This window comes from Buceros rhinoceros, unplaced genomic scaffold, assembly GCF_000710305.1.
Source record: "Buceros rhinoceros silvestris isolate BGI_N320 unplaced genomic scaffold, ASM71030v1 scaffold7868, whole genome shotgun sequence".
NCBI classification, from domain to species: domain Eukaryota; kingdom Metazoa; phylum Chordata; class Aves; order Bucerotiformes; family Bucerotidae; genus Buceros; species Buceros rhinoceros.
Genome location: NW_010427445.1, coordinates 3,112 through 15,429, shown reverse-complemented (window position 1 = coordinate 15,429; position 12,318 = coordinate 3,112). Strand labels below are relative to the sequence as shown.

The window sequence follows — 12,318 nt, the reverse complement described above, 5'->3', positions numbered from 1 at the left end:
TCCCTGCCCTTACAGAGTTTGATTAGAAAATCCCTGGTGTAGTGATGGTGTCCGTCTGCATTCATACAGCATTTAGTGGATTAATGTTTTCCAATCTCAAGCAAGACATTGCTTATTAGATTATTACTATTATATTAGATTATTAGAGATGGTGTCAGATAATATTCTAACTTCCCAAAATTAATAACAAACAAACAAAAAAAGATTAAGCAGATTTTCTGCTTCATTGACCTTGTTTTTAATTTTGTTTTCTCAGTTTCATGCTAGTTAACCTATCAATTTATCTCACTGATCAAAAGCCTGTGGATGCCAAAGGAAAGATCCCCTTTCATACCTGCAGCTTCCATAGTGAGGCTTGTAGATTTCCAGGATACCTCTGTAAAAGGGCAAGAGGATGGGCTGGTGCTTGGAAGTCTCTTTATTTCTCAATTTCCCTCTTTTCCTCATTTTAAAATGAGCATACTTACTTCCTTGAGCCTTATTTACGAGGGTACCATGTTAAATTTAGATTATTATGTATCACACCAATGAAAGGGTACAAATGTTCTTGGAAACTCTCAGAAATTTAATAACGTTTGGTGTTGAATATGGCTGTTTTGCTGTCAGCATGAAGACTAGGAGCCCTACTATTTTTTGTTCTCTCTGTTACACTTGGTGTAATTGCACTGAAAAGCGATAGAGTTACATCAAAAAAACTGGCTTTCTTTACATTCTGAATATCCGCTCAGAAGGTGGTCATCAGGTGGGGTTTTTTTTTGTTTGTTTTGTTCTGTTTCATTTTTAAAAACAAACCAAAACAACGAAGGCCAAAAGGCAAAAAGAGCACAAAAGAAGGAATAAAGCAAAGCAAAGAACACTGTCACCTTTGTCATGGCATCACTGTTTTTTACAATAATGGCAGTGCAATACTGCTGGTACAGCAACACAGGTGCAATATCAAGAGCTTAACCCTGTGTTTGATTGCTCTCTGGACTCCCCTCCCCCTGAAAAAACAAGACAGCATCTTGTTTTGCTCTGCATGTCAGTTTTTTTCCCCCTTGCATATTCTGTGCCTGTGAGGAAGTCTAGGAGGTGACCTTGACAACATCACTTGCAAGCTATACAGTCAGACAACCACTGGTGTATCTCCTTTCGTGATCAGGACTCTTGTCACATCTTCTCTTGTATAACTGAAATTTGCTTGGAGTCCTATTTGTATGTCGCCAGACTTGAATTCTCCTGTATGGCAGATGTTCTGGTTTGATCACCACAGGAGGTCTCAGGGGACAGTATCACAGCGTAGGACATTCCTCAGAGGGTGTATATATATACGTATGTACAGGAAAAGAAATAAATCTATCTGTACGTGTGTTCTTGTTGGACTGTGAGGTAGTATCTCCAACTACTAGATTAGATAAACTATGATGAAGAATGAACTTAATTTAAGAACAGAGACTCTTCTTTGGAGAAGGGTGGTATTATACTTAAGATACAATCTGAACAAATCACTGGGCAGGCTGAATTACCATCTTGGTTACTTCGTCGCAGAAGTTGATTAATAGAGTAAGCTCATGTCCTTTGACATCAGCTGGATATTAAATTCACTAATATTTTTGCTTTTAATGATGGAAAGATGGACAGCACTGCAAATAAAGCCAGGGTTGCTGTATTATACTTTATGTTTAACTTGTAATGGTCCTTAGAGAGTAATCAATCTGTTTTTCTAAGAGGTTAGCCAGAGCAGAGCAGCATACACAAAATGAAATACTTATAGCATTACAAAATATTTGAGCCGGCTCTGTCCAGGCCTCTTCTTATAATAGGAAAGTTCAAAAAGCACATACTTCTATGTGCAATTTGTTAGAAAAAGGGGAACACGTTCCTTATTCACTCAACAGGTTAATGTGCTATTTGAATTATGCACCCAATGCTAACATATGCTAATTTATGTTAATGAGATAAAGTGTTACCTGGTGCAGGGTAGTTATAGAAGTCTGTCTAGAGAAGGATTCCAGCAGCTCAGGCATGGAGTGTTTTAAGAGTACCATCTCCAGGCCAGACATAGAGAGATTCTGCTGGAGATATACCTGAGGACATACAGCAGCACAGACAACTGCAGAGGTTCCTCACAGAGCTGCAGCTGATGTCTGGGATAAGACACGCAGGGGAACATTGCTCTTGTTTGATCTGCAGTCTGTTATTCCCTGACGTAGGCCTGGGAAAAAGGCAAAATGGTAGCTTACCTCCACTTGTGTGACTTCTGAATGTAGTGACTTTTGACCTCCTGCAAGCAGAAACTTTTGCTCTTTCACTTTTCCCAAAGCAGCTTGCATTCTTTTATTTTTTATGTACGTTGGAAATAATGGTAACTGTCACTGACTCATTTTCTCTGTTACAGTGTGTGCCATGGTCGAAAGTGGGAATGCACCAAAAATAACTGTGATGGCACCTGCACTGTTATCGGTACAGCTCATTATTTGACATTTGATGGATTGAAATACAAGTTTCCAGGAAACTGTCAGTATGTATTAGTTCAGGTAAGAACTAAATGCCAGAGATACCCAGTAATATATAAGGTATTTCACACCAGGAGAGAAGTCTAAAGTTTGGATAAATCACAGTTAGGTATTCAATTACTTAGCCAGATGTATGTAGAGGAGAGCAGAGCTTATTAATGACTACAAAGAAGCCTTGACAACTTTGAAGATTGCGTAGTATTCTGTAGAAATGAGGTTGTCATGTGTCTAGCTGGCAGCCATAAAACATGATAGCAGCATGGTACAGAGAGGAGCTGTCTGAATCTCATCTCTAACAAGAATTGTAGGTACCCATAAAGAAATCTTTCTTCATTCTCCACTAGCTTCTTTATCCTGTAGTGATGCCTTGTAGTTGGACAGAGTGAGACAAGGAGTGCTTGGTGAGTCTTCTCTAAATGCATTCAGAGCACAGACTTTGCTCATTCACTTCATCTGTTCCAGGCACTAACCTTTTTGGAGTCCGTTGACAATATCCATTTGCTTTGCAGCAAAGAGGAGAGGTGGATAAAGGCATAGCACACTAATATCAACTTGTGGTTTGTAGAAGCAGCCAGAAATTTAGAGTTAAGTAAGATTAAGGCTCATCTACATGTGCAAATCATCGTGTATTTAAAAATGTGTGTGCAAAAGAAGAAGGATTTATCTGAAAAATGTGGTCTAACACTAAATGGATTCACTGCTAATTGATAACAACAGTCTTCTGCAGTCACAAAATGACATGCTTCTTTGGTGGGCTACTGTTTTTCTCACAGGCCCTTTTCATGAGGTACATTACTTCTTACAGTTCTCCTTGGGCAGGCAAGTGTGATCAGCCTGTCTCTGGCTCGGTCTTTGTGATATATTCCCACCTCAGTAAGAGCTGGATTACCTTAGAAGAATGATTGCTCTAACACTAGTGAGAGCTTTGTGTAAAGGTCTTATGGGCAGTAATAGAACATACTACAAAACTACTTAAAGTTAAAATGAGATCTGTTTTCCTCAGATGACAAACACAGAGAACTATAGAAAGGGGCTTTTTCTTAAAAAGTGTGTACTGAAAAACAAAAAACCCCCCCAAAACCTAAAAGGCCTGAGATTAATGAATCATCATATAAATGTAGTACTAACTCTCCTTGCATCTCAGAAATGTTTGACTTAAAAGAAAAACAATACATTAAACTTCATAATTGCTTCCCCCAAAATAAGTTGACACTATTGTAATTATTATTTTTGTACAAGAAAACAGTGGCATCAAACTTTTTGCTCAAGACTGTCCACCAAGTTTCTTTCTAACCCTTCTTTCTAATCTAACCTTCTAGGTTTATATTTTTATTTTATTATTAAAGCTATAGTCTTGTTTTCACTGTTTAATTATTAATATCTGTATATTAAGATGTACACTGTGTCCATTGCAGATCTTTAAAATATATTGAATACTGTAATAGTATGATTCTCCTTGTCAAAGAGTACCCTGCAAAATGTGCACGTGTGTATGTCACTGGCAGAGTATACCTCGTTCTTTAAGGGGTGTATCATGTGAATATCAATCCTAAGCACAAAATAAATTACTGTGGGAACTGTTGGCATGTCAACATATATCCTACTGGCCACATATTACAGTGGGTGTGATCTGAGGCTTCCTTTTGCTCCATAGAATTGTATCTGTTTTTCAAATGTTCCACTCATTCATTAATTTTCATCTGATAGGATTTCTGCAAGGATGACTCTGGAACGTTCCGGATACTAATTTCAAATGAAGGTTGTGGCTTCACTGGAGAAAAGTGCATCAAAAGAGTTATCATTCTGTACGAAAGTGGGGAAATAGAGTTGTTTGATGGAAACGTATGTACATTTCTGTTCTCTTTCTTTGAGTTTTTTTGGGGAAAAGAATTTCAGGTTGTCTATTAAGATGAGGCATGAATGTCCTCATTCTCCATGGTTCTTGAAAATTAGATCATAAAATGAAAAGATTTGCAGGATTATAATTATCCATTTTACTCCCAGATGTATAATGTCTTCTTGGTATTTCTGGTTGATGCCAATAAATTTATGTCTGATAAGAATGTTGTTCAATGCAAGCTCATATGAGGAATGCCCTTTCTAAACATGGAAGGTCTATGTCTATTGTGAGCAAGATTAGGTGTAAGGAAGAGCTAAAAGTGACTATCCCATGTTTACTAGTTTACTAGTCCCATGACTAGTAAAGCTTCAGACCTAATTTAGCCACCCGAATGACCGAGCACATTGGAAAAAAAGGAGTCATGGCTGACACAAGTTGATACTGCAGAAGGAAATATCTATCATTTCCCCTATTAAATTGTCAGATGGAAAATCCGTATGACTGCATTCTTCTTTTCCCCCCCTTTCCTACCAATGAGCACTGAAGAATTGACCAAGAATCACTTCCACCTCCCATGCCCCTCTGTGGCCCAAAAGGGCAGAATTCAGCTCTTTGCTTTAAGCACTATGACGATTAAAATGGTCTGTGTGTTCAAACAGTAGAGAGCTACAGTGGATCTTAGTGTTTCAATTGATCGGTTTTCAGAAGTGCTGTGCTCTGAACTGGCATCTGAACCAGAGATTTGCAAAAGTGTTCCCGGTGAAATGTGAAACCTCTCTACATTTGCTCTGTTTTGGGTTAACAGACAAGGCTGTACCATGTTTTGCATAGCCTGACAATTGCTGCATGCCACTGATACTTGACAGGAACATGTGAAACACAGACATTACTAACAGGGTCTGTGCGGTGCATTTTGACGGTGCATGATCCATGTAGATTTTTAATTGCTGGAGAAATGACCATAGGACATATTGATTGCCCCAACCAATTCTTTATTTTTGCTGTTAAAGAATCCCATACCTGGAAGAGGGTGAATAGTGGGATCATTCAACAGAGTCAGGCTTTGTCTGAAAGGTTCTTTAGATGACAAATATTCAGAGAAGCTGTGACTCCATTTGGACACCTAAAGGAGGGCCAGAAAGGACAGATTAGGCAACTCCAGCAACTGAGGATGTTTGCTCCCTGAGAGGGTATGTCCTTGCAAGGAGTAGGTCGGTATCACAATGCTGTCCACGCCTTGGACAGTCAAATTCTACAGTGTGCTCAGTCAAATTCTACAGACCTACAGGCTGAATTTTTAGCTGTCTTTCTAGAGAGTTGAAGGCTCAGTGTAATAATATGTAGAGCAGTTTTTCTTAGAAATGACAGCAACCAAAGGAGAAATTAAGGAAAAACAGCTGATATGAAGACTCTTAGGCAAATTCTACACTCTTTTTCCATAAGAATCCTTAGAAGCAAGCAAGGAGAATCAAGTCTGGTTTTTTCCATTAAGATGTTTCTAAGCAGCATTGTTTTAAGATTATATTGCTTTGAGAACAGGTTCTAGTCTTAAGTAAACAGGGGCTTAACTGAAGTATCTGCATATTATGGTTCTGACTCACATTAAAAAATTATCATGAATTCATTTTTGCTTCTTGAAAACAAATGAATCTGCCAGTTTTCAAGGTTTGAAGTTTATGACTTCATGGTTGGGAAAAAGGCCTCCATAAACATAGAAATTCTGTAACTTAGGTCAACCTCCCAGCTCAGCTTTGTCCTTTTCTGTTTTTTGCCTGAGTTTGGAAAGACAGAGGCTACTATATTTAGAAGTTAAGTAACCAAGCGTGACTGGACTGCATAGTAATACATCGAGTATAGGAGAAGGTAAAAAAGCTTCTAGTTCCTAGAATATCTTTTAATATGTTCTTTCCTGAAGACATTGAAGGCTCTCTTTAGAACATCCTTAGAGGATGTGAACTGTCACAATAACCCAGAGATGAAGAGAATTGAATTACAGTGATGAGCTTTTACTGAGCTAAGCAAGAAAGAATAGTGAGATAAAGAAATATTTTGCCCTCAAACTAGGGAGCGGGTGACTTGTTTGTGGGCTTCTCTTTCTCCCTTGCTTTAATCACTATTTGTACTGATTGAAAGTTTTCATCTGCCTCTTTCACAATTAAACAGTTTTCAGTTAATGCATTAATAGTGCTTAAACTAACAGCCATGCCAGAACTTTCTCTCCAAATGTGGTTAATAATCCTATTAGAGTTCCTATTCAAAGGGGATTATGGTGTGAAAGAAAGCATTTAAAATTAATCTCTTAAGTTCTTAGTAGCTGGAGGCGGTGAATTTGCAGCCAGATGGAAAAAGAATGAGGCACACAGACAGGGGAAGTGAAAGTGATAGAAAAATGAAGACACACCGAAAGAAATCTCTCAGGAATTTTGCTGTTATTGTAGCTGGTTGTGAAGAAAGTCCTTCCTGACTTCAGAACCAGGCTGTGGTCCTTCAGAGACCACAGATGCATGTGATTCTCCTTGCTCACATTACACTTAAACCTAGCTAGCTCTTTTGTCACTACCTGCCACAGGAGCGCAGAATTGTTAGTTTCCTAAAAAGTTGAAATAAAAATAGATTGTAATTGTTCAGTGAACCGTCGACTGAATATTAAACTGATCATTAATTGAGTATACCCTGACTTCTTTATCAGCGATCCTTCTCTTTAGCAGTAATTGCTTTGTGTGTCAGCGTTTGTGGTGAGTATATCTTATACCTCAGGAGTGCAAGGGACATTGCCACATTCAGAATTCTAGAAATGTGATGAGATTGAAATAGTGTACTTATATCCCAATTTGCTGTTCAGAGGTGGTGTTTCTAAGGCAATAATTTATCCGCAGCAACTTTTCAGTGTGAGACAAACCTGTAATCTGTCCCTTATCCATACCTCCCTTACAGTTTTGCAAGTGCACAGGAGCTTCTATATAGTCTATGCGAACTGTCTATCCTCCAGAGAACAGCATGTTTAACTATGAGCACATGTTCCACTAGCAAAGTGACCTACGTGAAATGGTAATTAGAGGCATGGTTGATGGAACAATATGCTTTTCTTGTTCAGGTAAAAATCAAGGTACCTCCTAAAGATGACAGTGATTTAGAAGTCATGAGGTCTGGCCGTTATTACATCATTTTACTGGGCAAAAGCATCAGCGTGACTTGGGATCTGGCCATGGGAGTCTCAGTTATCTTGAAAGGCAATTTCAAAGTAAGTATTTTTTGCTCACTTACCTTGTCTCTGGGGAATAGCACTATTTTGTGCAGACATGCTGATAGGTTTCCATGGAGTGTTAGACACTTGCTTGAAAACAAAGAGATTTTTTTTATATATATAACACTGCAAGGATTGCTTGCTTTCCCAGTAGTTCAACTGTAAGGAATAAATTCTGGGTAATTGGAGATGAGCTATGACAGGAAGGATGAATGCTATGGTGCCTCAGAATAACTATGCCTTGAGAGATTTTTTCTGTATTCCAGAAGAGCAGTATAGGAACCCAGATTCTCTAGTGATGGACAGTCACCTTCAGAAATGAAATGGGATTGTAGGGATATACTCCAAATAGACCCAGCAGGCACCACTGATCAGAGCTGTCTTGCTTCCTGCAGTCCTTGGAGACCGTATGGCTTACTTTCAGCTAAGCAGAATGGGAATGGGAGCTAAATGTTCTCTGCGAGAGACTATGTCTATTTCAGTTTTTAAGCCTCGTGCCATTAAAGCACTAGGCTAAAAAGACTTCTCACCAAAACCCTGAGCCGGTCTACAGCTGTAAGATTTATGTATTTTGTTTTTCTTTCCCTGCAAGGATCAAGTGTGTGGTCTGTGTGGAAATTTTGATGGAATCCAAAACAATGATTTGACCAGCAGCAGCGAACATCTTGAAGTAGATCCAGTTGACTTTGGGAATTCTTGGAAAGTTAATCCCTACTGTGCTGATGTTGAAAAGGTGATTGCGAATGAACTGTGAAAACTAATTAATATGGGTTACAGTATCACAAAAGAGTGATCAAAGAGGTTTGGAAGGCTAAAAATAAATATAAATTAACACCTTCTCCTATATTTTTGCCAAATAATATTATTTCTTGAAATCTGATGAAAGCCCAATTAACTTATTTCAAGCCTCTGTGCTGCTTGGCTTCAGATAGCCAATCTGTATGGTAGAGGCTCTTCATAGAGTTTGCCAGCCCAGATGCTTGAAATCCAGGTATAACTGGAAATCTCATTTTAGACCCTAATCTAAAAAAAAACAGCTGTAATTTTCAGACAGGGAGAGTTCAGATAAAAACTTTGTATTTCCCTATCCAAACTTCTATATCTCAAATCTTATTCTGTCCATTTATAAACAACTCAATGCACAGGTTAATTTCTTTGTATGTGCTTCTCAATCTTTTTAAAAGAGCATTCAATTACTATTTTCAGATTGGGGAGGCTTGAAAAGAAAAAAATAAGATGCAGAAGGGGCTGTGAGTCCTTATTACCATCTCTCACTGCTTCTGAATTTTGAGGTGGTTACCTCTTACCTGAAAGTGGTCTTGGTGCTGGAAATTAGGTGATTTCACAGGGTCCTAGTTCTGCTACACCTGAAGATATACTTTCTATTTTCCAAAGACAGAGTTTTGAAAGAATGAAATTGGATAATATATGTTTTGAGCTGACAAATAATTATGATCAAAAATGTTTCCAATCCAAAAAGTGAGAGGAAACAACTTGAAGACAATTTGTTTTGATGTTTGTAAAATGAAGCATTTCATTCAGATGATGCTTTTAAGGGTAAAACTTTCTCTTGAGAATTTGTCTAAATTTTCAGAGAGGGGGAAAAGAAGACTTTTTTTTAGACCTTTCCTTAAAAGATTTAAATTATCAGAAAATAAAATGGAACATTTAATCTTTTATCACATTAAATCTTTTGGGTTAGTTTGCTAATTATGTGAAAGTTTGACATAGCCCAAATATGATCTTGTTGAATGTTACATTTTTGATATGATTTGATTGGAGCACAGAAGAAGTAGCAATAATGAGAAGTGAGACCACAGGGTAAGACTGAGAAGGAGCAGCTTCTTGTTTCAGTGTAATAGACACAGGCCAGAACCTGCAGACTGTCTCCATGATAAATGCCATGTCAATACTAGTGCTCCTTGTTCTTAGATAAATTAAATGTGAGACGAGGAGAAACTACAGAGCTATTCTTGTTCAGCAGTATCCTTGGTCATTGTCTGCTGAAGATTGACCATATTTGTGAGTCTCGTGGGCCCTCTGTAGAGGTGTGAACGACGATTTTCAGGATGGGTGTTTGCTACAGTGGGACTTCCTGTCATCAAAATATCTATGTCAAACCACAGCATACAAGTAAGAGCTAATGTGGGAGGTGACTTGCTCTATTCTGCATTCTGCCATGGCAGTATCTGTGCCTGTCATACAACAGGCTGAAGAGTTGAGTAAAGACACAAAGAAACAATTTCCTTTGTCATGAAAAATGTCTAGTGTTAGTGAGTCTCTTCCTTCAGTTTGAAGAATGCTGAGGTTCTGAAGGCAAGGCTAATGCAATGTGTGCTTGTCTCTTACAATATTAAGCCCAACCAGGAACAGACCTTGATGTCTGCACTGTGTGATGGAAACGTAGTGAAGCAGCTGATGGTAGAAACATCTTGCAGCATTTTGTCTGGGAATCTCTTTGAAGAATGCAAAAAGCTCGTGAGTATTGTGTCACATGCTTCACATTTTTCGGTTCTGATGTTCTGCCACTGGTTTTCTGTGCTGACACTGATTACAGCTGAAGGGAAAAGGATGGTTGTGCTAACAACACACAGGACTTGGAGGAGGCTGGCTAATTGGCATTTTCATCTCTGACCCTGTCCTATAGCTGATGCTTCATGGGCAAATGCAAGATACTACCTAGTAGTAAGCTATGGAATGAATTTTGCTTGAGGGAAATTTTGCTTGGAAGCCCAGAGACTGGTACATGAAGTCACCCGTAAGGGTTGAGATTTGAAAGAAGGGGGAGCTGAGTTAATGTAATGCCACTAAGACTGCATTCTACCCAAGCCGCTGCACGAGAGTGTATGGGGACAGGGCCTCAAAACATATAAAGTTACTCGATATGGGGAATTTTAAGGAAGAAAACTGCAAGAAAAAAGAAAAAAACTGCAAGAAAAACAAGAAACTGCAGCGTCTATAGCAACTTCAACAACATGGCTCAATTTGAGTCCTTGCTGACATCAGTAGAAAGATCTGCACTGATTTATGTGGCACGTCAACTCTTGCCATATTGAGCAGCTAAATCATCTAATGGTTAAATATGTCTGCAAGAAAGAGATGAAGCGGATCATTGGGTGTACTGTACCCTGTGTTTCTCTTTTTTAGGTGAATCCTGAGCCCTACATAGATATTTGCTTGTACGACACTTGTGCTTGTGAATCTATTGGGGACTGCGCTTGCTTCTGTGATGCTATAGCAGCCTATGCACATGTCTGTGCACAAAAAGGCGTTGTGATTCACTGGAGATCACCAACTCTGTGCCGTAAGTATTGGGGAAATGAGGAAGAATTGGGTGAAAAAGTTAAAGCTTTTAAGCAATAAGCTGTTGGCTCAGATAGACTGTTCTTATCCAGCAGCTCTGCTCTCGCTCGTGTTCAGAAAATTTCACTGTAGTGGGACTGGACTAGCAGCTCACAGTGACATTTCCACTTCATTTTCTATTTATGTTCAGAGCCATACCTGGAAAAAACATTCCCTCAGTTAGGAGATATAATACTCTATGATACAAACAAATCTAAAGAAAGAAATGGTTTCTGTAATAGTTATATATTAATTAAAGCTTAAAGTTTGTTTTTTGCATTTTTTTTAATCAAAACCAAATATCTCTGTCTAGAGCAAGTATTTCCTTATGTGAAAAAAGTAAGTGTGAAGAAGTGGCCTGCCTTGGATGTGGTAAACAAACAAACAAAAAAAAAGTAAAAAAAATCTTTGTATTTAAAGATGGAAATCTTTTATTTTCTGTGTATGTGCTCCACTTTATAACAAGTTTGGTGTCATCATTCTGAGGGTCATGGGGAATACACTATGGTTTGATTTTTTCACCTTTGATTCTTTCACTGCATAGCACAAAGCTGCGAGGACCTGAATAAACAAGAATTAGATTTTCAGTGTGAATGGCGATATAATAGTTGTGGACCTGCTTGTCCTATAACGTGCCAGCACCCACAGCCTTTGGAGTGCCCTCTGCGGTGTGTGGAAGGGTGCCATGTACACTGCCCTGCAGGTGAGTCCATCATTTTGCTTTAAGCAGTTATTTACTTTTTTCTGCTATGCTCCTGATACTTGTAGGTATTGCTATAGAATCTTTTTTACCTCCCCTAAGTGTTCCTATCATATGAAAAGAGGTCTTATATTCCAGAAATATTTGCAGATTATTTCCAAGAATCAGGTAAGGCTGGATATTGCAAAAGCCAGATGTAGCAGTTAATTACATAACAGGCTTACTGAAGTGTTTTCACCACGATTTCTTACTGCGTGGGAGGAACGTGATTAGGCATCCTGTTCTGAGTTTGTGAAAAGGGCCTGGTGTGTGAAGGGCATGACGGGGTGCCTAGAAAAGGAGAATGAAACACTGCCAGCAAGAACAAGAGAAGATGGGAATGGGGTAATAAGAATGGAAGATAAATGGATTAGAGTCTGTGTAGTAAGAGAGGTTGATGACTATGTGGTTAGAGGAAGATATGAGTTTGTGATGGATGATTGTCCTTAAACTGCTCTCCTTCAGAGCAGCTACTGCAGTGGGGGAAATCCATTACCTTGACCTGCTTTCTACCTCCAGGGCTCTGATGGTCCTGAGTGTGCCCAGTAGCATCCTCCTGTGAGCCTGATCTTTCAGCTTACCCGTTCCCAACAACTATGTCATAGAAAGTAGAAAGAAAAACATGGGAAATACAGGGAGGGGAGAGGAAAGACAACCA

General features: G+C 38.8%; 1 protein-coding gene across 1 annotated transcript in view; it reads left to right on the top strand.

Annotated features, from left to right (window-relative positions):
• The window catches only part of LOC104498517 (von Willebrand factor-like), a gene marked incomplete at both ends in the record, with an annotated part of 37,857 nt that overhangs the window by 24,809 nt on the left and 730 nt on the right, over nucleotides 1-12,318 (top strand). The window contains 6 exons of the mRNA XM_010141910.1: nucleotides 2,378-2,516; nucleotides 4,203-4,337; nucleotides 7,430-7,576; nucleotides 8,172-8,312; nucleotides 9,938-10,057; nucleotides 10,727-10,883. Coding sequence (XP_010140212.1) covers nucleotides 2,378-2,516; nucleotides 4,203-4,337; nucleotides 7,430-7,576; nucleotides 8,172-8,312; nucleotides 9,938-10,057; nucleotides 10,727-10,883 — 839 coding nt within the window. The remainder of the gene's footprint in view (nucleotides 1-2,377; nucleotides 2,517-4,202; nucleotides 4,338-7,429; nucleotides 7,577-8,171; nucleotides 8,313-9,937; nucleotides 10,058-10,726; nucleotides 10,884-12,318) is intronic.